This window comes from Cavia porcellus, unplaced genomic scaffold (assembly GCF_034190915.1).
Source record: "Cavia porcellus strain 051 isolate PalLab524CR breed Dunkin Hartley unplaced genomic scaffold, mCavPor4.1 scaffold_7, whole genome shotgun sequence".
Classification (NCBI taxonomy): domain Eukaryota; kingdom Metazoa; phylum Chordata; class Mammalia; order Rodentia; family Caviidae; genus Cavia; species Cavia porcellus.
In genome coordinates, this window is record NW_026947490.1 from 60111326 (window position 1) to 60137764 (window position 26439).

Genomic DNA, 26439 nt, shown 5'->3' on the forward strand with positions numbered 1-26439 from the left:
AGGATGGAAAGCAATACTTCATGCAACAGAAATCTCCGCCCCAAAAAAGCAGGAGTAGCTATTCTGTTTGCAGACAATGTGAACTTCAAACCAAGAATGATCCAAAGAGATAAAGCAGGTCACTATATACTAGTTAGGGGAAAACTCCAAGAGGAAGAGATAACAATCTTAAATATCTATGCACCAAATTTGGGAGCACCCAAGTATACAAAACAAATATTAACAGAAATGAGAAATCACATAAACAATAACACAATTATGACAAGAGACCTTACCATGCTATTGGCACAAAGCTACAGATCAACTAGACAGAAAATCAGCAAGGAAATAACAGAACTGAATCACAGTTGTAAACAAATGGATTTGGTGGAGGTATACAGAGTGTTTGACCCAAAAACATCAGAATATACATTCTTCTCAGCAGCACATGGACATTCTCTAAAATAGACCATATACTAGCCACAGAACATGCTGAAGTAAATTCAAAAGAATTGAAATTATTCCATGCATGTTATCGGATCATAGCACCATGAAACTAGAAATTCATGACAGAAGAAACTGCAAAAATCCCACAAACACATGGAAATTGATAACGTACTCCTGAGCAATCAGTATATCACAGAGGAAATTAAAGAAGAAGTTAAACAATATCTACAAGCAGATGAATATACAAATACAATTCACTGGAAATTGTGGGATGCAATGAAAGCAGTGCTCAGAGGAAAATTTATTGTGGTGAATTCCAACATCAGGAAACAGAATGAACAGAGATAAACAACCTGATGCTACACCTCAAACATCTAGAAAAAGAAGAGCAGGTCAAACTCAAAGCCAAAAGAAAGGAGGAAATTATAAAGATCAGAGTAGAAGTCAATGCAATAGAGACTAAGAAAACAATACAATGAATCAAAGAGATGGTTCTTTGAAGGAATAAATAAAATTGTTAAGCCCTTAGCCAACTTTATTTTTAAAAAGGAAAGAAAACTCATGCAATAAAGAATGAAAAGAGTGAAATCACTACAGACTCTCTGAAAATACAGAAGATCATTAATACTTATTTCAAAAACCTCTACTCTCACAGGCTTGATAACACAGATAACATTGGCAGATTCCTAGAAACATGAATTACCAAACTGAGTCAAGAAGATGTAAAACTGAATAATCTAATTTTGATTAATGAATTTGAAAATGTAATTAAAACCTTACCAGCAAAGAAAAGCCCAGGTCTACATGGATTCGCGGTGGCATTCCTCAACAAATTCAAAGATTTAATACCGACACTCCTCAAATTCTTCAATAAAATTGAGAGAGAAGCAATCCTCCCTAACTCATTCCAGGAAGCAAACATTATTCTAATACCAAAACCTGAGAAGGACCCAACCAAAAAAGAGAACTACAGGACAATCTCCCAAATAAACAAGGATACAAAATTTCTCTCAAAAATATTGGCGAACAGAATGCAGCAAATCATCAAGAAGATTATATACCACAAACAAGTGGGATTCATCCCAGGAATGCAGGAATGGTTCAACATACAGATATCAATAAATGTAATCCACCATATCAGTGAAGCCAAAAATAACATGAGAATTTCTATAAATGCAGAAAAAGCATTTGATAAGGCCCAACACTTATTTAATAAGAACCTTAGAGAAAACCGGAATAGATGATCTTTACCTCTATATGATAAAAGCCATCTATGACAAACCAAGAGCCAGCATCATATTAAATGTCCCAAAACTGAAAGTTTTTACCCTAAAATTAGGAACAAGACAAGGATGTCCATTATTGCCACTCCTATTCAATATAGTGCTAGAAATACTAATCAGAGCAATTAGACAAGAGAGGGAAATAAAAAGAGTAAGGGTAGGAAAAAAGGAAGTTAAATTATCACCATTTGCAAATGACATTATACTCTACATAGAAGACCCCCCAAAAAAACTCCATTGAAAGACTCTAGGTATAATAAATAAATTCAGTAATGTAGCTGGATACAAAGTCAACACTCAAAAATCAATAGCATTCCTATACACAAACAACAAATTCACTGAGAGAAATAAGAGAAGCCACACCCTTCACAGTAGCATCCAAAAAATGAAGCACTTAGGAATCAATCTAACAAAAGAAGCAAAAGATCTATTCAGGGAAAATTATAGTACACTGAAAAAAAGAAATCAAAGAAGACCTCAGAAAATGGAAAGACATCCCTTGTTCATGGATAGGAAGAACAAATACTGTGAAAAGAGCCATTCTCCAAACATTTTTATACACAATTAATGCAATTCCAATTAAAATGCCTCTAAAATACCTCACAGATCTAGAGAAATTATTCCTAAAATTCATCTGGAACCAGAAGAGACCTAGAATAGCAAAGGCAATTCTAAGCAACAAAGGCAAGGCAGGAGGCATCGCAATTCCTGACTTGAAGTTGTACTACAAACTACTGTAATAAAATCAGCATGGTACTGGAATAAAAACAGACCTGAAGATCAATGGAATAGATTGCAAGATACAACTACAAACATACTCAGCCACCTTACCTTTGATAAAGGGGCCAAATACATTCATTGGGAGAAAGATAACTGTTTTTAATAAATAGTGCTGGAAAAACTGGCTCTCCATATACCAAAAACTAAAACTAGACCCATGCCTATTACCATGTTTCTGTTTTAATATTTAGATCTTTGATCCATTTAGATTTTAGTCTAAATGGATCAAAGATCTAAATATTAAAACAGAAACATTAAACCTGTTGGAAGACAAAGTAGGTAGAAATCTTAAAGATATAGGATAGATAGAGAAGTTATGAACAAAAATCAAACCTTGTGAGAAATACTTCCCAGAATCAATAACTGGAATCACATCTTATTAAAGAGTGTTTGCATGTCAAAAGAGTTCTCCAGCATAGTGAAAACAAAACCCACATATTGGGAAAAAATCTTAGTCAAGTGTTCCTCAGACAAAGGACTTCTGTCTAGAATATATAAAGAATTTTTAAAAAATCAGACCCTGAAATTCAAAGACCCAATCCAAAAATGGGCATCTGAGATGAACACACACTTCTTGGATGAAGAGATACAAATGGCAAAGAAATACATGAAAAAATGTTCAACATCATTGGTCATTAGAGAAATGCCAATTGAAATCACACTGAGATTCCATCTCCAGAAAGAATGTCCAGGATAAAGAAAACTACCAACAACAAATGCTAGAGAGGCTTTGAGGAAAAAGGAACTCTCCTGCACTGTTGTTGGTGGTAGTGCAGACTGGTGCAACCACTATGGAGGTCAGTCTGGAGGTTCCTCAAAAATCTGGGATTGGAAGTCCCATTTGACCCAGCTATTCCACTTCTGGGCATACTCCCAGAAGAATTGAATTACCATACCAGGGTGATATATGTGCACCCATGTTTATAGCAGAACAATTTGTAATAGCCAGATCTTGGAAACAACCTAAATACCCATCAACTGAGGAACAGATTAAAAAAAGATGTGGTATATTTACACAATAGAGTACTACTCAGCTATAAAGAATGGTCACATAAAGATATTTAATGTTTCTTCTGATCTTAAGATGGCCTAAGGGTTTTCTTATTTTTTAGTACTGGAGAGCAAACTCATGACCCCATGCTTACCATGCAAGTGCTTGAGCCACTGAGCTAAATCCCCAGCCCACATTGAGATGTTTATAAATAAATGGACTCAACTTCAGACCATACGGATAAGTGAAATAAATCAAACTGACATGTGTAAATACCATATTATCTCCCTAGTATAAGAAACGGTAAGAGTACATAAGATACAAAATCCTCAATAAATACAGTGAAAGGATAAGAATCTACTCAAAAGGGAAAAAATAATGTCTCAGGGAAAAGGAGGAAAAAGCAAAAGGAAGAGAAAAGACAAAATATCTAAAATTATATAGACACACTTCGGATACCTAAGATAATTGTACTACAAATTCCATAAGTTCTTGGAACAAAACAGATAATATTCATAAGATTGGAACAGTTTTTCATGTTAGTATCTGGTAACCTGAGGAACTCTTGAAGGTCACTATGTAAAATAACACCCCTAGTTATGCTCCTACCACCATGTTTGAAGGCCTATATCGTCATTGTTTTGGGCTCTTTGCTATTGTTACTTATTTGTCTGGTTTTTTTTTTGTTTTGTGTTTTTCTAGTAATTTGTTTTGATTTGTTTTCCCCTCTAATACAGAAAGGATAGGTATACATGAAGAGGCTTATACATGCATAGAACTTCCCCTAAACAGTTTATGAGAATTGATTATATTATGTGTGATGAAATGAACAGCTACTTTGAAGCAAAAAAGACATTATGGTATCCATTGGTGATACCCTATCCTAATGCTGTGAAATCCAGTAATACTGTTATTCTTTGTTCAGAGTGGTTTTAGTCTGTTTTGTATTATTTAATTTCTTTTGGGGGGGGGGTTCACTGCTCCCACAGTTCTTATTACTTTTTTTTTGAAGAAAGTAAAACCAAAAGTGACATACCAGGACAGTCAGTCAAATCAAAAGGATGGACACAATACATAATGTAAAAACAAAATACAAGGTGATCAACAATGGTTACCATAATGCCTCTTGTTATCTTAAAAAGAATTGCCTATATCATCAGTTATAATAAAATTGAATAAAACAGTAAAGAATGAGACCAATAAAAACAAAACATTGGAGACATTAGAGGACTTCAAAAGAAGATGACAGTCAACCAAAATGGGCGTCACAATGAATCTTACTGTCTTCATAGTTGTTGCCTATACTTTCGAACTTGGTACTATCAAGCATAACAGAATAGAGGAAAATCAGTCAAAACAAGATGGTGAGAGCAATACAGAGTTTCAAATCAAGTTAATAGGAAATCAAAGTGGGTTACTATAATATATCCTGCTATTTTTTATTTATTTTTCCCTTAATTAAAAGGATAAAAATGGAAAAGTAGATAATAAAAAGGAGATTGAGATTTTTTTTTAAAAAAGGCATAACAACAAAACAGCACAGGTCAAAACATAGCCATTAGGCCAGGCGTGGTGACTCATGCCTGTAATCCCAGCACTCTGGAGGCTCAGGTGGGAGGATCGTTGCGATTTCCGAGACCAGCCTGGGCTGCAAAGTGAGCTCAAGGCCAGCCTGAACTGCATAGTGAGAGCCTGTCTCAAAAGGGACAAAACAAAACAAAACAAACAAACAAAACAGCCATTTAAGCAAAATAGTGTTTCACAAGATAATCTCGACATAATAGTAGTTACCATAGTGTCTCTTCCCTTAAAATCTTTGGATATAACTTCGTATACTGTAGCATCAAACATATCAAGACAATGTAAAATCATTCAAGAGAATGACAGTATTACAGGGTATTTAGAATCAACTAACAGAAAATGAACAATGATTTCTGTATAATCTCCCTGTCTACAAAAGTTTTTGTTTATATTATCACATATAATAAAATCCAACAAGATACAACATGTTAAAACAGATGGAGACAGAAGAACAAAAGCTTGATGGGACTTCAAAACAAGAGGATATTAAATCAGCACTACCTATTATGATGTCTTGTTTTCTCCAAAATGGCTGTTCCTACCATGCAACCTTCTCTGCCTCATTTCTGTTGAGCTTTTTTTCTGTCATTAGTTGTCAGTTTGTCCTCTTCATTTCGCTTTCTGCTTCATTCATTGTGGCCACTCTGCCACTGTTTCTGGAATCTTGGTTATTTTTCATTTTTAGAATATCCTGCAGTTATCTCTGTAGAATTGAATTGGTGGTTGCAAATTCCCCTAGTTCCTCTTTATCCTGGAAGCACCTTGTTTTTCCATCAATTTCTAGGGACAATTGTGCAGGATATATCAATCTTGGCTGGAGGTTATTATCTTTCAAAGCTTGAATTATTTCCCCCCACGCTCTTCGTGATTTGATGGTTTGTGCCAAGAAGTCTGCCGTAATTCTGATCGGTGTTCCCTTGTAAGTGATCTGTTTCTTGTCTCTGACGGCTTTTAATATTCTGTTCTTATATTGGATTTCTGGAATTTTGATTATTATATGCCTGGGTGTATCTCTGTTTGGGTTGTAGGTGGCTGGGGTCCTGTATGCCTCAATGCATCTCAGTATCTTTACCTTTTGCTAAATTAGGGAAATTCTCCTGGATTATTTCTGTGAATAGCTTTTGTAGTTCATTTGTTTGAGTCCCTACTTCTTCTTTTATGTTCTTAATTCTTAAGTTATAGATCCTCTTATCATCTTCTAGTCTTTGTATTATTGCTGTTTGTTTTCTTGTTATTTTTAAGAAGTTTTTCATTTCATGCTCGCACCTTACAAATCTGTCCTCCATTTCTGATAATCTATCCTTAGTTTCTTTCAAGCTGTTATGCCAGCTTTCAATAGAGTTTTTAGTTTCCTGGTAATCTTTTTGAACCTGCTTCACGCATTCTATGTTTTCTCTATTTTCTCCATCAAACAATTCTCCCCTTTTTTTCTGTTCTTCCATTCCACCATCTGTTTTTTCTTGGGTGGTGCTTAGCATTTCTCTAACTAATCTACTTACTTCTTGCTTTATTTCATTAAATACTTCATTTTTGAACTCGTCTATGAGGCTCCGGAGATACCGCTTTATGTCTTTAGGTGCTGTGTCTGATATTGCATGTTTTCTGTCTTCATTCTCTTTGCATTTACCTTTCCTGGATCAGTGTTCTCAGGATTGGGGACTGAGGACCCTTGCTTGTTGCTCCCTTTTCCCATACTTTTTGTTCCTTCCATACAAGCATCTGTAGGAGGCCCTTTTTTTTTCTCTCTTTGTCTGTTACAGTTTGTTTGAATCCGCTGGCTAGGTGTTCCCACCCACTTGCAGTGTACTAGGGAGACACAGACCTGGGCAGCCTCTGCTGGGCCCGCCCCTCCAGGTCAACCTACTGAATGCTTCACTGGTAGGGTGCACCGCCAGGTGCAGGGACCTGATTTGAGCTAGCCTACTGGATCTTAGTCCGCAGCATCACCAGACCAAGCGCTCCCCACCACTCCCACTTGAGAGGGGAATATGCAACTAAAGTCACTGCAGGGCCCTGTTCCGGCTAGTCTGCTCATTCCCAGAATGTCCTCTGTTGAAGCCTCCTAGTCTATGAAAGGGTCCCCATTTCTCTCACTCACGCAGGTCGATGCAGAGCTCCCTGCCAGTCCCACTCTCAATGCTGTTTGGTTCGCCGATTCCAGCTCTCAGAGCTTTCGCACGTCTCTCTCCCTGCCGTGCGGATTGGGATGCAGTATCAGCAACAGGAAATTCATATCACAGCTTCCAATGGCGTGGGATCCAGCTTCTGCACTGAGATTTTATCTGTTCCTATTGTAGCATCAGGATTGCATTTCCAGTTGGTTTCTCTCAGCTTAGTTCATTCCTGGGTCGGCAGGGTACATCTCCCCTTGCGTAGGACTCCTCACACGGCACCGCTCCTGTATTCTAAACTGGTAATCTCAGAGAGCCTCCATGGCTGCTGTTATTTGTCCGCCATGTTCTCCCGGAAGTCTATTTAATTTCAATATACGTGAAGGTATGGACAGCTAATTTGAATAAGAGACATTATGATAGCCATCGTTGATTTTCTTATTGTCTGGTTTTGAAGGCCAAAATGCCTTCATCACCCGGTTCTGATCAGCTTAATTCTACTTTGTTTTATATGACTTCATTGTGTGTGAAGATATGGATAACTATTTGGAAGAAAACAAAAGACATTATAGTAGCCATGGTAGATATCCTGTTTTCTTGTTTTGAAATTTGTGTCACATTGTTTTCTTGTGATCTACTTTTGTTCTGTTTTGGTTAGTTTTACCCTCTTTAAAATAAATAAATGCCAATCAAATCAAATTAAAAGAATAACTGAGCTGACAGACTCAACAGACTAATTTAAGCAGAAAAAAGAATATTGGAGTTTGCAGTGAACTTTTTCAAAATAGTACATTCAGACAGCAGTGAAGAAGGAAACAGTGAAAAGAACATAGACCACTGAGACACCATTAAAAGAGTTAACTTCCAAACAATAGGTAGAGGGGAGAGAGAAGAATTTTTTTTTAAAAAGCTGAATGCATTGAAAACTTAATCACATAATAGCAGAAACAGCTTAATCTTGGAAGAATCATAGATATCCAGCTATTGGAAGCATACAGAAACACAAACAGACATGCAAGAAAAGAGCCTGTTCATGACCTTTTATAGTTAAATCACTAAAAATACAGGACAAGTCTGGGAATCAGTGCCTTGCATGGGCTGCTGCCAGACCTCAGCCCCTCCCCATGAGTCAGCACCATTCACAGACTAGGAGTAGAGAGAACAAGGCCACACTGGGAAGCAAGCCCAAGCTGGGAACAAGAGCCATGTGCAAGCTGCTACTAGACGAACAGTCAGACCCCAGCCCCTTCCAGCACATGGACTGACAAACAAGAAGTACCAATCACTCCTCCAGACTCAGCCATAAGCAACTGGCTTATCTGGAGATACACAGGCTGTGATGACAGCTATGGAGGTGAAATGCAACTGGATGTCTCATTGTAGGTTTAGAGCCAGTGGTGTCTCATCATAGGTTCAGAGGATAGCAGTACACATTGGCATCTAGGGAGCATCTCCTTCTGAGGGGTGCAGCCATTGTTGATTCCCTATGGTCTTGTTTTGGAAGTCCTGTATCATTTCCACTGTTTTGTTGTGTTGGGCTTTATTCTCCTTTGTTTTATTTGATTATGCCAAATCCGATGGCAGGAGCAGCCATTTCAAAGACAGCAAGATATATTATGATAGCAATTTTGGATTTACTATAGGCTTGTTTTGAAGTCCTTTATTGCATTCATTGTTTTGTTTTTATTGTTTATATTCCATTCTGTTCTGTTTGATTTTTACTATGTCCAAAATTATCTGAAGTCATTTTGAAGACATCAAAAGGCATTATGGTAACTACTGTTGCTTCTGTAGTGTTTTGAAGTCCTATATCTTTTACACTGGTTTGTTTTGATTGGTTTTATTCTGTTTTATTCTCTTTAAAGTAAAATTTTAAAAAATAAAAGTTAAGGACAAAGAATATTAAAAGCTGAGAATCATCACATGTAAAGATAAACACATCAGAATAACAGATTTTTCTGCAGAAACTGTAAATGACTAGAACACCTAGAACAATATCTTGATCCATGAAAGAAAATTACTACAAAGCTACATTATTATACCCATTAAGGTGAACCTTTGGAATTGAAAGAAAAATAAAAATCTTCAAAAATAAGTATAAGCTAAAGGAAGAAGACTATAGCATGAACACAGAATATTTAAAACAACCTAAGGAACATCAATAAAAAGGCATACTTTTCATTAATAATATAAATGGTCTTAATTCTCCAAAAAACTGATTGGGTTAAAACTACAACCTGCTGGGGGCATAACTCAGTGGCACAAGGCCTGCCTGGCAAACAGGAGATTGTGAGTTCAATTCCTAATACAAAAAAAAAAAAAAAACCTTCACAACCCAACAGTATACTGACTTCAAAAAATTGACCTCAGTTGCTAAGAAATACAAGATTTAAAGAGAATCAAAGCAGAGGAGACTTCCAGGAAGACATCAGAGTGATGAGCCAGCAGAGAAAGACCCTATGTGAAATTTGGAGGGCAAGTGCTAGAATATATCAATGTGAGGGAGAGAAAGAGGAGGGAAGTTGTCCCTAGGACCAGCAAGGATCTGAAGGGAGCATTGGAGCCACAGGGCGAGCAAACAATGGGATCTCAGCACAGAAGAGGGAGGTGGCAAAGGGTGCTTTCTTCCAGAGCCACACACAGCTTAGTTTGAGAGGGACAGCACAAACCTGTATGTAGAGGAAAAACGACTACTGCTGATCACAGAGGTCTCCACAGAGAAATGTACCACTGGAATAGAGTAGTGGACACTGCATCCTGCAGTGACTGGTGAGTTATCCCCATTCAGATGATCCCCAGGAGACAGTGATTGGCCAGTCTCTATTTTGGAAAGGGGCTGACAGAAGTAAGAACTCAGAGCAGCTGCAAGGTGACTCTATTTAGCAGCTCCCAGTGTCAGGGTGTGGCACAGCTGAGAGAGACACTCAGGGTCAGGATCCTGAGTTCAAGCCAGCACAAGGCTTCAAGTGTGTTGTGGGCTGGACAACTCAAGTCCCTAGCCTCATGACAAAAATGAGAAGCAGCCTGAACTTCAATGGCGCTGAAGGTACAGCCTTGCTGATATTGTGCACCACCCCGCCATAATCCTACTGGTAGTTTGCTGGATCAATCAACGTGGATGTGGGCCTTGTCTACCCACTTTGTCTACAAGTGCCAGCAGAAACACACCTTGTAAAGGACATTTTTTCCCTTTCTTTGCTTTTGTTTTTCTTGATTGTTCTTGTTTTTATGAATTTATATGAAGATTGAGCAGAAACACACCTTGAAAAGGACATTTTTTCCCTTTCTTTGCTTTTGTTTTTCTTGATTGTTCTTGTTTTTATGAATTTATATGAAGATTGTTTCTAGTTTTCTTGTTGTCTTTTTGTTATTTCTGTTTCTTCCTTTTTATTTCACTTCTGTCTTCTTCAACCATTCCCCAAAGCTTACATAACCTTCCTTTATCCTCTAGTCTTCCTTCTAAACTCTTTCCTTTCTTCTTTTTCTCAATTTTTCCCCTAATGTCTTTTAAATTTTCTCCCCACAGGGTAAAATCATCATATCGAGGAAATATTTATTGTGTACAATTTTCTGATTTGTTTTAGATTTTGTGGTACAACTATAAATTTTTTCATATGATTAAAGGTGACAAGTTAATAGTTACCACAGTTTGTCATTTTCTAAGCTGTGTGGTGCTTTTCTTATTAGTAATTATAGTAATTATTAGCAGTTATACTACTTTACTCAAAGTTGTTCAAATCAGTTGTTCTCTCTTTGTCTTAGTTACTTTTTACTCATCACTGAGACAAAATACCTGAAGCCCAAATTTGGGAAAGGAAAGGTTTATTTCTTACAGTTTTTGGAGGTTTCAGTCCACACTCAGTTGGCTCCAAGACAGGCGGGCATGGCTGGGCCGCCGTTCATGATGGCTGCAAACAGCAAGCTCAAACCAGCAAAGAACAAGACACATCTTCTTCCTGCCATTACATCACATCCTGGCTCCGCCCCTATGTGGGTGGCACACTGACACCATCAATCCAAGCACTAGACAATGAACCATCACAAATACACAATGCAAACTCATGAGGCCTGGGGGACACAGACATAAACCATAACATTCTATCCCTGGCCCCCAGGACCCATGTACATCCTTTATACAAAAGACATTTAGTCCACCTCCAAGAGTTGCCAAAGTCCTAACAGTTTCAGCATTGCTGAATAGTCAAAGTCCCAAGTCTCCTCCAAGATTTATGGCAAACTCTTAACTGTAACCCCCTGTACAAATGAAACAAGGTTAAACATTTCTGAAATTCAAAGGCACAAGATAAACATTACCATTCCAAAAGTTACAAACAGGTGAATAGAAAGCATTGGAAACAAAGCAAGTCCAACATCCAGCAGGGCAAACATTAAGTCCTAGAGTTCCACGCTTAGCATCTGAAGCAATCTGGTTGCAAGCTCCAAAAAGCTTTGGTGATTCCACCCCCATGGCACTTCTGGCAATTTCAACTCCTGTAGCTTTTCTCTTAAATTTTCTCTGCTTGCTTTTTGCAGCTTCCCTTGGATCATCCACATTCCTGGCTTTTCCAAACTTCTGGGGTCTTCACTGCACCTTTGGCTTCACCCTTACATCTTCACAAATTGCCCTCTCAGGGACACACTGCTTGGCCTCCCAGGCCCTTTGCAATCAAGGTTTTACCCTCAGAATTTGTGCATTTTCCTTACACCTAAAATCAGCACCTTGTGGATGCTGCCAAGGTTTGCTGCTAGCTGAAGCAGTAGCCAGGCTTTTTTCTTTCTTGGCTGTAGGGGTTGCCTGGATTGCAGGGCTCTGTTTACCTGACTGTGATGAAAATCTTCTCTGTGTTGCCGCCATTCTGGAACCTCACGTGGCCTCTGTTGCCATTCTGGACCATGGCACTCTGCAGCTTTTTCCTCTTAACAAATTCTTTCACCTCTGCCGAGAGGCTGCAAAGGTTGGGGACCCGCTTCTTGGAATGCCCCGGGGCCATCTTTCTTATCTCTCTGTTTCTCCTCAGGAATCAAAATCTCAACTCTATCTTTACACACAGAGCCTACCTGGAATTTTCCTTTGGGCCAAACTCACAGCATTGTAAATTATCCTGCTGGGCTCTTTGCTCCTGATTTGAAACATAAAGCTGGCTGAAAGCCCCCAACAATAACCATGCCACAGCCTCAATGTCTGATTGCTTTTTAATTTCTTTTTCAAGATTAATCAGTCCATTGCCCTTTGTCTCAGTCTCAGGCAAAGTCTCTGGGCAGGAGCAAAATGCAGACAAACTTTCTGCCAAGCCATAACACACATCATGTGGAGTCCAACAATCAATGCAGTCCTTCCCAGCAGAAACCTCCCAAGTCTGGTCTTTACCATCAGGCTTTCTATCAGCCTTCTGGTCTCCTGAGCTCTGACCAGAATCTCCTCTACAGAACAGCCTAAGCTGCTCCAGCTCTATGCATCCAGGCGATATGTCTGAACCTTTCCAAATTCTGTCCACAATCCATTTCCAAAGCCTCTCAAGAAACATGGTCAGGTATAGTCAAAGCAAATGACCCCACTCCTCGGTACCAAATTCTGTCTTAGTTACTTTTTACTTATCACAGAGACAAAATACGTGAAGCCCAAAGTTGGGAAAGGAAAGGTTTATTTCTTACAGTTTTTGGAGATTTCAGTCCACACTCAGTTGGCTCCAAGACAGGCAGGCATGGCTGGGCCACCATTCATGATGACTGCAAACAGTAAGCTCGATCCAGCAAAGAGCAAGACACATCTTCTTCCTGCCATTACATCACATCCTGGCTCCGCCCCTATGTGGGTGGCACACTGACACCATCAATCCAAGCACTAAACAATGAACCATCACAAATACACAATGCAAACTCATGAGGCCTGGGGGACACAGACATAAACCATAACACTCTTGTAAACCAAGGTGAGGTTGCCTTAGTGTCATAAACAATACCATAGGCCAATGCCAAAAAATCAGGGATGGACCAACTTTTCATCCCCAATAAATTGAAGAGATAGAATCTTACAAGAAACTCAAAATCCCAAAGCCAACTATGCCTGGAAGACATCACAGAGAGTAGTCATTTCTTAAGGAATTTTGATACTAGTAATAAAGCTGCCTACTACAAGAAATGACCAATCATCAGTGCAGAAATTAAAACAAGTAAAATAAAAAATGAGAAGACACAGAGGCAGGATGCAACCTCAGACTTGCAGGTGATCAAGCACAAACCCAAGGGGCAATAAGATGGAACAAATCAAAAGCCACCAATATGAACTCTCTGAAGTGATGACAGTGGAGGTAACAAAATGGATGAGCAAGACTCTAGGAAAAAAATCAAATTAGAAATAATTTCACAGCCTCTTGTTTCCCACCCTCCAGAGGCATGATCATGGTGGACATGATGGAGTTGCCCACGTCAGACATCAACGCCAGGGTATTACCTCAGTTCATTGGCTAGCCAGTCTGCTTTGCAGGGAGGGCAAAAAAGATTCATCCCACTGGAAAAATTTTTATCCTTTCAGATGGAGAAGGAAAAAGTGGAACAGGTGAATTAATGGAGCCACTTGATGAAGAAATAACTGGATTCATGGAAGTAGTTGGAAGAGTAACAGCCAAGGCAATCATCGTGTGTGCCTCTTATGTCCAGTTTAGAGAAGATAATGATTCTTTTGATCTCAAACTTTACAATGAAGCAGTGAAAATTATCCATGAGTTCCCTCAGCTTTTTTCCTTTCAGTGTGCAAAATGAATCTTAAGGAATTTTTTATGATTACAAGCAGCTACATTGATGAATATTAAAGGAATTCCTTCATATTCATGGGAAAGAACTTTTTAATTTGTTGTTTTCAAAATTCCATTTCTCAGGTGTTAGATATTTCAATCTGCAATTTTTGATGGAACTAGCATATTACTGACAGTTCTCACCTAAGCCCTTTTATAAAAAATTGCTTCTACATTGTGTGGTCAGATAAGATGCAACAACAAAACATCATGTCATGTGTTTATGTTTCTATTTCTTTTTTTTTTTATTTTGAAAGTAGTAAAAATGCAATAGCACAAGACAGAACAAAGCCAATCGAGACAATGCAGTGAAATTGGTACAGGATTTCACAGTAAGATACTGGGATAGTAGTAATAGGTACTATGCTATATCTCCTTAACTTCACAATAGTTGTCCAGTCAATTAGGTATAGCAAAATCAAACCAAAAATAGAACATTTTAAAACCAATTGAGAGAGAGGAGAAAAAATGGTGGCTTGCTAGGGGGCTGGATGGAGAGTCTCTGCAGAGAAATCAGATCAGATGCTAGAAAAGACAACATGGAGAGAGCCAGACAAATGGATAACAACAAGGCGGTAACCAAAGGGAAAAATAAAACTAGGAAGAGGAAGGAAAAGCACAGGTGGAGAGCTAAAACCCAACCTGCTCACTGAGACCCGTTCTGCACTGTACTAGGCGCACCTGGAGGATCCAAAGTCGGACTGAGACTCCAGCTGCCGATAACACAAATTGGCGAATCCCGGGCCCTTAATGGGAGAACATGGCACAGTCAGCAGTAGATGCAAGGGGAAGAGCTATATTGCCTCTCAGCAAGAGCTGGAAATTGGGACCTGGGGCCCCGGTGAAGTAGCCAGAGCCACCTGGCCATGCTGGAGGAGACTGCGAGAGGACCATACACCTGGGCTCCGAAGCTGGGCACCGTGCAGTTTTCTGACTGATCCACACTGTGCTCGGAGTGCAATGAAGACATGTGGTGCAGTGTGCAGTGGACCCAAGAGGAAGAACTGCATTGATTCCCAGTGACTGCTAGGGATTGGGTCCCACGGCTGCTGTCACTTGCTGGAGGACATCTTGGAATTGAGCAGAGCCCAGTGCGGCGGCATCATCAGATAGTCACCCCTGGTGCAGAGAGGACTGGTGGAGGACATCTTGGAGTTTGTCTTAGTTACTTTTTACTTATCGCTGAGACAAAATACTTGAAGCCCAAAGTTGGGAAAGGAAAGGTTTATTTCTTACAGTTTTTGGAGGTTTCAGTCCACACTTAGTTGGCTCCAAGACAGGCAGGCCTGGCTGGGCTGCAGTTCATGGCAGCCACCAACAGCAAGCCAGAACCAGGAAAGAGCCAGACACACCTTCTTCCTGCCATTACATCACATCCTGGTTCCACCCCTATGTAGGTGGAGCACTGACACCATCAATCCAAGCACTAGACAATGAACGAATAACAAATGCACAGTTCAAACTCATGAGGCCTGGGGGACACAGATATAAGCCATGACAGAGTTGGACAGAGCTTGGCACCGTGGTTACGTCAGATAATCATCCCTGGCACAGAGAGGACTGGCGAAGGACATCTTGGAGTTGGGCAGAGCCCGGTGCTGCAGTGACATCAGTCAGATGCCCCTGGCACAGAGAGAACTTGCAGGGTCTGCTGGGGCTGAGCTACGCCTCTGGTTAGGACCCAATAAGCGGGTACAAAATTGTCACGACTCTATGACATCCACAAGGTACAGCCTAACTTGCGGATTGACTGGCTGAGAGGCTTGAGGCTATCCTGCACTGTCCCTGCATCCCTGCATGTACCTCAGATAACAGCAAATTGGGGAAGGCAGCAAAACCCCAGTCAACATGCTTCAGAAAGACCCTAAGCAATACAGAGAGCCCCCCAGGACGCAGCAGTCTGAAAGAAACCAGAAACATGACAAGAGATAGAAATTTTTTAAAATCTCCAGCTGCCAAACCTGGGAAAATAAGCCCAGAAGAAGAAAATACAGAATAGAACCAGTGCAGTAATCATCCAATACTAGACACAGCATCAGTGGACATAAAGAAATACCTTCATGACCTCATAGATGAATTGAAAACTATACTTCTGATCCAAGTGAGGCAAGATATAAAAAGATTAATTAAAGAAATGATAAGCCTCTCCCAAGAGAACACAGATGGAAGAATGGGGGAAATTAGAAAAGAAAGAGAAACCTTTGATGAAAAATTTAAACATAACCTAGGATACATGAAACAGATTCTAAAAGATTACCAGGAAACTAAAAACTCCATTGAAAACTGGTAAAATGCCTTGACAGAAACTAAAGTTAGCCTTTTGAAACTTGAAGAGGGATTTATTATACATGATTGCAAAAGAAAAGACCTCTTAAAAATAACAAGGAACCAGAAAGAATCCAAAGGCTAGAAAACGACAAAAGGATACATAACTTTAGAATAAAGCACGTGAGTGAAGAAGCAGGAGTAACCAAAAATGAACTACAAAGACTATTCACAAGTATAATAAATGAAAACTTCCCAAGCATAGGAAAAAGAAATGATATCCAGATAAATGAGGCATACAGATCTCCAGCCACCTACAACCAAAACAGATCTACACCCAGGCATATAATAATCAAGATTCCAGAAATCCACCAAAAGAACAGAATACTAAAAGCAGCCAGAGAAAAGAAGCAGATTACCTACAATGGAAAAAATATCAAAATAACAACAGACTTATCAACACAAACTCTCAAATCGAGAAGAGCCTGGGGGCAAATAGTCCAAGCCCTGAAAGAAAATAATTTGCAACCAAGACTGATTTACCCAGAAAAACTCTCTCTCAAAATTAATGGAGAAATTAGATGTTTCCAAGACAAGGAGAAACTGTGGGAGTTGATGGCCCCCAACCCAACTCTACAAAGAATGCTGAAGGACATTCCAGAGAGAGAGAGAGGAAGGGATACCAGGATTCCAGCAACAATGGAAGAGAGGCCTCAATGAATGGGGCCGACAGTGGAATGAGGGAGTAAGGTGGACAAATTATAGCAGTAAAGTGGAGTAGCAGACATGAGGCAGAGATGGTAAGCTATAATCTTTAATATAGATAGCCTTGATACACTAAAATAAAAAATTGTTAATAGTGTTATTAGGATTTAAAAGTCACAGTAGTCTTATCACTCTGTTTAGTTTGATTTTATTTTGTTCTGGTCTGTCCACTCATATCAGATTTGAGGGCACAGACATCTAAACCAAAAATAGCAGGTTATACCATGGCAACTGTCCTTAATTTCCTATTAACTTAAACTGAAACCCTGTATTACTTACATTGTCTTACTATGACTGACCTTATTTGAATCTGGTTTGTTAGACCGCAGTTTTGTCTTGACTGATTTTATTTGAATTTGGTATGCTCGATAATATCAAGTCTAAAAGTAGAGGCAACTACTCTGAAGATGACAAGATATAAAAGATATCCATACCAGTTTTGATTATCAACCACTCTCAAGTCCTACAATATCTTCAAAGTTGTGTTTTTATAAAAATAGCTATGTAATACTATGCTTAACTATATTAAGCCTGATGATGTGGACAAGTCTATTGAAAATAACAAGAGAAAGCATAGTAACTACAGTAGATCACCTAATATTGTGGCCTTATGTGTCTTTTTCATTGCATGTTTTTCTAGGAATTTGTTTTGTTGTCTTGTTATGATCTGTTTTTCCCTATAATACAGAGAGGATAGATATACATGTAGAAATTCACACATGGGAAGAATTTTTTAAACTATTTACAGGAACAGATTATATAATACACAATGTAATGAACAGATACTCTGAAGAACAGACACTAAGAAACCCAATGCTAACTCTATAACATTATGATATAAAATCTAGTAATACTATTATTCACTGTTCAGAGTGATATTAGTCTAGTCTCTTAAGTTCAGTTTCAGCATACATAAAGGATAAGGACAGCTACTACGAAGAGAATGAGAGACACTATGGTAGTCATTATTGACTTCCCCAACATCAGGTCTTGAAGACCTAAAAAAGCCTTCATCATCCTGTAATGATTTGATTAGTTCTATAATATGCAGTATGTATTCAATGTGTGTGAAGATGGGAGCAACTATTTTGAAGAAAACCAGAGACAGTAAGATAGACATGAAGATCTCCAGTGGACTTGTTTTGAAATATGTATTTCTTTAAATTGTTTCTTTATGAACTGTTTTGTTCTGTTTTGATATGTTTAATCTTACCCTCTTTAAGATAAAAAACAAGTGTGTAGGACTGATAACCATATTACTAAGTTTTTGTTGGATCATTGAGCAGAATTGTTGGCAGTGTCACTATTTGAATGTCACTTTGTATACTTTCATTTTGTAACCTGAACAACTATTTCTAAAATGACAAGTGTAACTTATCAACTAGTGATTTCTTACTGTTTATTTTTCTGTAATTCTGTATTATTTCTACCCTTTTTTTTCCTCTGGGCTTTTTTTGGTTTTTTTTTGTTTGTTTGTTTGTTTCTTTCTTTCTCTTTAAATAATTAAAAAAAACAATTGAGAGTACTGAATAAAGCAAAAGAAACATAACAAAACAGTGAAAACAACCTTTGCCTTCAAACAGAAGATAGAAGGAAATCCCCCATATTTGCTGTACTTCACATGGTCATCCTCCCAAGAGATGCTGAGACATCTATCCCCAGTAGCTGGGGGAGGGGGAGGCGGTGGGGAGTGTGCTTGATTTTCCACCCACATGACAGTAGGCTCACAGGTAATGGTTCTCTTCCTAGCCCACTCCGTGGGTGCTTGCCAAGAGGGCAGAACAATAAGCTGCTTGAGCCCCACCATGGCCGGATCTTGGGAGATCTGGTTCTCCTCCTGGCCAATGCTACAGGCACTTACCAAGAGAGCGGGTGAATAAGCTGCCTGAGTCCCACCATGGCCAGATCTCGGGAGTTCTATTTCTCCTCCTGGCCCACGCCACAGGTGCTTACCAAAAGGGTGGGTAAATAAGCTGCCTGAGTCCCACCATGGCCAGATCTCAGAAGTTCTGGTTCTCCTCCTGGCCCATGCCGCAGGCACTTACCAAGAGGGCAGGTGAATAAGCTGCCTGAGTCCCACCATGGCCAGATCTTGAGAGCTCTCTATTTCATTGATGAAAATTTTTTTGTCTTTTTTGAGACAGGATATGCAGTTCAGGCTGGCCTTGGGCTCCATTTGTAACCTAGGCTGGTCTCAAATTTGCAACAATCCTCCTTGCCTCAATCTCCTGAGTGCTGAGAGTTCAGAAGTGTGCTAATAAAAATCTGAATGGTAGGAAAAAAAAATAATTTCACAGATAACTCTAGAGATGATAACCATAATGAAGAACATGATTAGTGAATCAATAGTAGATAGAGATAAAACAAAAATAATTTCTAAAAAAGCTGTACAAATTCTACATAACCCACTATTAGTCAATGAAATTGAAGATACAAGTAAATAACTTGAAACAGCCAAGATAACATGAACATGCATAATTCCTATTTCACAATATCAATTATATATTTTGATCCTTATTTAGACTTTTAGTTTCTCACACCAGAGAAACTGCAATATTTAAACATGTGTGTTCAATTTATTTCACTTAAAAATATAGTCTCAAGGTACTAGGTACTATTACAAGGTACTATTCATTTACTAGAAATGTCTCAAGTTTATTCTTCTTTATGGCAAACTGAAACATACATTGGGGCTGGGGATTTAGCTCAATGGCACAAGGGCTTGTCTGGCAAGTGCAAGGTTTTGAATTCAATCCTTGGTTAAAAATATATATATATCAGGCTGGGGATTTAGCTCAGCGGCATAAGTGCCTGCCTTGCAAGCAGGCAGTCATGAGTTTAATCCCTGGTACCAATAAAAAGGAAAAAGACAAAATATATATATACATATATATTTTATCCATTCATTGTGTTGATGTTCATCTGACCTATTATATCCAGTAGAATTTGTTTTATTTGATTCACCAGTATTTGTGCATACATATTTATAATTTTTTTTTTGTATTGGGAATTGAACTTGCTTGCACAGGCAGGTGCTTATGCCACTGAGCTAAATCCCTGGCCCTGTATTTATAACTTTTGCATTGAATTGTTTATTTTCCTATTTTGTAGTGACCTTTTTCTCTTCTGATCAGTTTTGAAATCCCTTTTAATTCCTTAGATACTAACAAAGAACCCTTGGCAATTACTGTTGGTGAAAGTATAACAAAGGAGCCAGTGAAGACACGATTAAAGAGTTTTCCAGGTAAGAACCAGAAGTATGCAAGCCTAATATTTAGGTTATATGTGTATTCTTAGAGTTAAGTATATATATACAATGGCAATAGTACCTATATGTTAGGTGTTAGGTAAAATACATCATTAATATCTGCCTATACTTACAGTCTAGCATGTATACCATCATGGTATAGTAGCTAGACTATTAATTTCAATTTTTTTATATTTAGAAAATAATCTATAAAAATTCAGTTCCCTAATGACCTTAGAATATGTTTGCTGAAGGGGCTGGGGATTTAGCTCAGCAGCACAAGTGCCTGCCTTTCAAGCAGGCAGTCGTGAGTTCGATCCCTGGTACCGATAAAAAGGAAAAAGACCAAAAAAAAAAAAAAAAAGAATATGTTTGCTGGAACTCTTTCCAATGCTTTTCTACTCACTTTCTATCTCTGCCGTAGATAGAAGCATTGCACTGTCTTTTAAAAAGCAGAAATACTGACTTATGAATATAATGACAATAATACTATAATAGTTATAGTTGATTACCAATTCTTTATCAATAATTAAATTGTCATACACATTTGTAGTGTCTTACCTTCAATAAAGTCCTATAATTGTATAGTATTGCTTGGAAATTACACTACCATTTTCAGTTCAGGATAACAATATCACACACAGTTCTTTGATCCTAGAAAGACTATAGTAATGAACTTTTTTGTCTGAGTTGATTGTGAAAGGTACAGCTTGGAATTTTTGAATGGTGCCTATTTTACTTATTTTTCCTCTTCCTGAGAAAAAATACCTGGCACCCACAAGTTAGAGGAGAAAAGGTTTATTCTACCTCACAGTGTATAGGGGTTCTAGTTGGTAGCTGGCTGACTGCACAGCAGAGGGGCATCATTGAGGAGAAATACTCCATAGTAAGGCAGCCAAAAAGCAGTAAGTAACAAAAACCAGCCTCCTGTTGTGTTTCACCCAGACTGAAAGCCTGTTGATTGGTGCCACACACACCTAGAGTGGGGCTTCCACGATCTCACCCAGAACCATGCTAGTTCCAATCAGTGGACTGATTCACGACCACACACCCTTAATCCCAGTGTCACACACCTAGGTCCATCCAGTTCTGAAAAGCCCCACCTATGAGCTCAGGAGCTTTGGGGGGATCATCCAAACACAAACCATAAGAGTACCTCAGAAAAGTGATCCCCGAAATGTACCTTCCCTCTGCTCAGCTGTAAGTCCAAAACCCGAAGGAGCAGTCTGTGAACCAGGAAAGGAGATTTCACCAGGGAACTTGATCTTCAGATACAAGCACCAAAATGTGTGTGTCTATAGAATTAAACTCAAGGCAAGTTTTCTATAACTTTGGTTTTCAGTGCTACAGTTATGTCAATAAAGCCTTACTTTTATTACTGAAAAATAAACCAAATTAGGTACTGCGTATTTACTGCAACGTTTTGTAACTGAGGGAAGCTGGTGTTGAAAAAATGAAATTGTTTTAACCAAGCATTCAGATTTTTTGTTGTTGTTTTGTTTCACTCTAAGACATTTGGTGGTGATGATAGGCATTTTTTGTCTGTAATTTTCAGGGTATTTTTATTTAGGTGCCTTCAATTACTTTCTAATTCAGAGTTGCTAAATAAATTAGTCTTTGTTATTATTAAATAATAGTCTTAGACACAGCAGTAAAATGCTCTCATTTAAACCAAATGAATTTAAAATAAAATACCTATTAAGAACCTTTGTGCTAATTAATTTATGTGCAACTAGGTTGTAATGAACAATTTCCCGATACAATTTAAAAGATGGAAATTGTTAAGAGGAAGAAATTGAAAGGAAGGTTAAAATCAAATATAAAAATGAATATTCTTGTTCAAAATAAGTTGATGCTTGTATAAAGGTCAAAAGTAAGGACTACATAGAAAAAAAGGAACACAACAAAAGGCAAAGAAGAGAATGTAATAAAACACTTTTTAGATTCTGCAATAATAGGCAAGAAATCACTCTTCAAAATGTGGAAAGAAAAATTACAAATAAAGGAAGACTAACATATGCCTTTTAAGAATATGTATAAATAAGTCATAGTGTCATTATATGACTTTTGTTTTTAAATTTTATTTTAGATATGAGTTTATTTAAAAATAACGTCATACAACTTCAAAAAGATACTTACAAGCACCCTGGGCTACATAAACTGCCAACAAAATTGTTTGTGGAAAATCAAGGTAAAAATAATAATGTATAACCATGTATCTATTTACCTAGAAAAACTCAGAAAATATATAAAGGCTATCTTTTGTAACAGAACTATTTTAAACTGAAAAATCTATTTCAAAAAGTGAAATCCATTTCTTCCTGTTCCCTCGGTGGGGAAGCCTGCGGTCCAGGTGCTGGAAGATGCAGCGTCTGCTGAGTGCTGTTTTCTGCTTCGTAGATGCCACCTCTTTTTGTGTCTTCAAGTAGGACAAGGGGCAGAGCAGTTCTCCAGGGCCTCTTTTATGGTTGTACTAATCCGATTCATGAGAACTGGGCCTATGGAACTCAATTACCTGCTAAAGACCCCAGTTCCTGTACCATCCCAGAGTAATTAGGTCTCAGCACATGAATTTTGAGGGGCACAAGCATTCAGATCCTAGCAAAGATTAATATAAACTAACAATATGTTTATTATTCCCTTCCTATACTGTCATAATCCTGTTCCCTCCTTTCTCAGATCTTATCATCTGAAGTTATAAACTCTATATAATAATGTTCTGTGTATTTTCCAAAATTTTTGTTGTCTCATTTTTTAATTTTTCTTTCACTGATGAATTCCCTACACAATCTTCTCATTTATATCCTACCTTATACCATGTCAATTATATTTTATTAAAAATACATACCACATATACAAACTGTTTGGGGAAAAATTATCATGTTAAATTTTTTCTCCATTTTTGGTCTCTAGCATATACTTTTTTACAACCTTATCAAAACTATTAAAATGTGTTTTAATTTGGAATAGCTGTTGAAATTAGAGGTCATTGGGTATGACCACCTACATCGTCAATTGCATTCCACCTAATATGAAAGTGCATCAAAATATCTTCGTGCAATTTTGTACATATATTTTCATGCAAATAATACATAAAATATACATAAATTTGATAATATAAGCTCATCCTCCTTACATGTTTTAAATTTTCTGTTTTTAGTTCTTACAGGTTTTTTGTAGTTTCTGTCATCTTATAAATGTGAATGGCTATCATAGCCATGACCTCTGTTTCAACAGTAATTTATTCTCTTCACGGTCTTTACCTCTCAGCCTCTGGCTTCTGCTTAATCTCCAGCCAAAACTATAGAATATAAGGTTTATAATTCTGTTTAAATAGAAATTTTGTATGGTAACATCTATTATTTTTATAATAAATAGTATTTTAAAAAATAAATTTAACAAATGTCAGTTGCAATAGGCAGGGGAGATTCAGTAGCTTATACACAAAGATTTGCTTTTTAAAACAATCTCTCTAAATGTATCTTTTAAAATATACCCTAAAAATGTGGAATGAAATATATGGCACAGAGCAAAATGAGGACGGGGTAAAGGTCAAAATGAAGGAAGAACTAGGCGTAGTGGTGCATGCCTGTAATCTCAGCACTCAGATGGCCAAGGCAGAACGATTGCTGTGAGTTCAAGGCCAGCCTGGACTACATAAGCCAGTTCAATTCCTGCCTATACTACATAGTGATACACAGTCTCAAAAAAAGTAAGGAAGATGCTATCACAAGACACAGAGCAAAAACAAAAGAGAAAATGATGAAAGACTATAGTAACTTTAGTGATAAACTAGTGGCCATTCACTAAGATATGGGAAAAAATATACATGCAGAAATAAAGGCTAACATACCAAATGTGGAGCACCGTATGTGAGTAGTCAGAATATTTATGCAATTTTCTTTTTAAATTGTATTTTAGATGTGAACTTACTTAAAAGCAAAGATACATCAATGAAACTTCAAGAAGGTACTAGGAAAGCCACACCAAGTAAATTTCCAACAAAAGTGATCAATTTATCACCCTTTCCCAAGGAAGGTAAAAGATTAAGAATATATAAAATAAGTATCTAAGTACTTATAGTAATTTGGTTTGTTTTCACTTATTTTTAGTGCATATTTGCAGTGCTGAGTGATTGGAACTGATATATTTATGTAGTATAGCTTAATTCTCTTTGAGCTCCTCCCTCCCAGACCTTGTCCTGCCTCCATCTCTTCATCCCCTTCCTATTTAAGAAGGAGTTATCTCCCTACTTGCCACTATATATCTTCTATATTATTTATATTTACATTATTTATTTATTTATTTTCAGAGAACCCATGTGGTATTTAAGCTCATGTGTCTGATTCATTTTTCTTAACATTATGGTCTCAAGATACATCCATTTTTCTTTTTTCTTTCTAATGTTTTGGGGTTTTGTTTTGTTTGTTTGTGAGATAGGATCTCGCTGTGCAGTTTAAGGCTGGCCTTGAACTGATCATGTATCCTCAGCTGGCCTCAAACTGGCAGCAATCCTCCTGCCTCAGCCTCCTTGCTACTGGGATTACAGGCATGCACCATGATGCCTGGCTCCATTTTCCTACAGATGACTTCTGTTTACCCTTCTTTATAGCTGAATTAATCCTCCGTTGTGCATAAACACCACGTTTGCTCTTCATCTGTTGATGGATATATAAGCTGCTTCCAAGGCTTAGTCGTGCTGCAATAATATGCACATAGCAGCAGTATAATATGATGCCTGAAATAGTTTAAATTCATGCTTTTTATTTACCTTTTCATCTTCTGTTTTTATCCAACAATATCTTAAGGAAATCCTCACATGTGTGAAAATGAAATGGTTTTATTGTTTTTAATGAGATTATAGACTTAGAGTATTTTATTCAATCACTAGTCCTATGAAAGCATTGAGATTTCTTAGTCTTTTAAATAGTACTAAATGTATCCATGTGTGTATATTCTTGGATATTTGTATATTTGTTTACTTGGAATAAAGTCTCAGAATTGAAGTTTTTGTTTAAATATAGATGGATTTCTAATGGTAAAAGATACTTACAGATTGCTTCCAGAAAGAACATTAAAATTAAAATTTTACCATGAATTTGGCGAGGAAACACTTCTCTGTATAACCATCTGAAAAAAGTGTATTTGATTTTATTTAGACCACTCTGACACATATTAATTGATATGTCAACTTTATTTTCATTTTATTCCCATATTTGTTATTTTACTATGTAATTAACCCCAACACCTTTTAAATTAAATTTTAATTAATAAATAAATTCTATGAATGAATGAGGTGTAATGTTTTCACACATGTACATGTTGCATAACATTTTTATCAAGATAAATGTATTTCCTCAAACATTCATCATTTCTTTATCATGTAAACATACAAAATCTTTTCTTCTACTTTTTGAGATATCAGTGTATACTTATTATCTGTATTCACCTTCCAGTGCCATAGCACATAAGAACTTCTTAAGCCTATTGAACTATAGCTTGGCACCCGTTGATCAGCGCCCCCCCCCATGCTCTGTTTACAACGGTGATGACCTCCCACTCTAATAACCACAAACCTCTGGTAAACACCATTTTATTCTGTTTCTACAAGCTCACCTTTTGCAGAGTCCACATATAAGTGAGATCATGCAGTACTTATCTTTCTATGCCTGATATATTTCATTTAACATAATGATCTCCAGTTCCACCCATGTTGTCACAAATTACAGGATTTCACGTCTGTGGCTTAATAGCATTCCATTGTGTGTATGTACCAGATTGTCTTCACTCATTCGTTTGTATCAGCTAAACACTTCAATCACTCCTTCTCATCTGTGGTGAATAAACACAGGAGAAGTCTGTTCAAAATACCGATCATTTCCTTCAGATATACACGCAGCAGCAGCCTTGATGAATGACTTAGTAGTTTTTTTTTTATTTTGTAATACTCGGGGTTGAACCCAGGGACTTGTGTATACTAGACAAATAGTATGCACATGAACTACACATCTAGTTCTTATTTTTAATTTTTTGAGGAATTTTCACTTAAGCATAAAAAGAACTTATGCTTTTCATAATGCCTGTACTAATCCAAATTCCTGCTAGCAGTGTATGTGAGTGCCCTTCTCTCTACATCAGCACCAACATTTGCTGTCTTTTGTGTTTTGAGTAATAGTCATTCATACTGACATGAAGTAAC

At 37.6% G+C, this 26439-nt stretch overlaps 2 protein-coding genes and 1 pseudogene across 2 annotated transcripts in view; all 3 read left to right on the forward strand.

Annotated features, from left to right (window-relative positions):
• The window catches only part of Ccdc7 (coiled-coil domain containing 7), a 262433-nt gene extending 241728 nt beyond the window's left edge, over positions 1–20705 (forward strand). Inside the window, exons 36-37 of the mRNA XM_063254066.1 lie at positions 20154–20237; positions 20665–20705. Coding sequence (XP_063110136.1) covers positions 20154–20237; positions 20665–20705 — 125 coding nt within the window. The remainder of the gene's footprint in view (positions 1–20153; positions 20238–20664) is intronic.
• Positions 13572–13931, forward strand: LOC100720612 (replication protein A 14 kDa subunit-like; annotated as a pseudogene).
• A 1614-nt stretch (positions 20706–22319) lies between the features above and the next one.
• The window catches only part of LOC134476733 (coiled-coil domain-containing protein 7-like), a 40899-nt gene continuing 36779 nt past the window's right edge, over positions 22320–26439 (forward strand). Inside the window, exons 1-2 of the mRNA XM_063252417.1 lie at positions 22320–22431; positions 24162–24278. Of these exons, the coding sequence (XP_063108487.1) occupies positions 22332–22431; positions 24162–24278 (217 nt within the window). The 5' untranslated portion in view covers positions 22320–22331. The remainder of the gene's footprint in view (positions 22432–24161; positions 24279–26439) is intronic.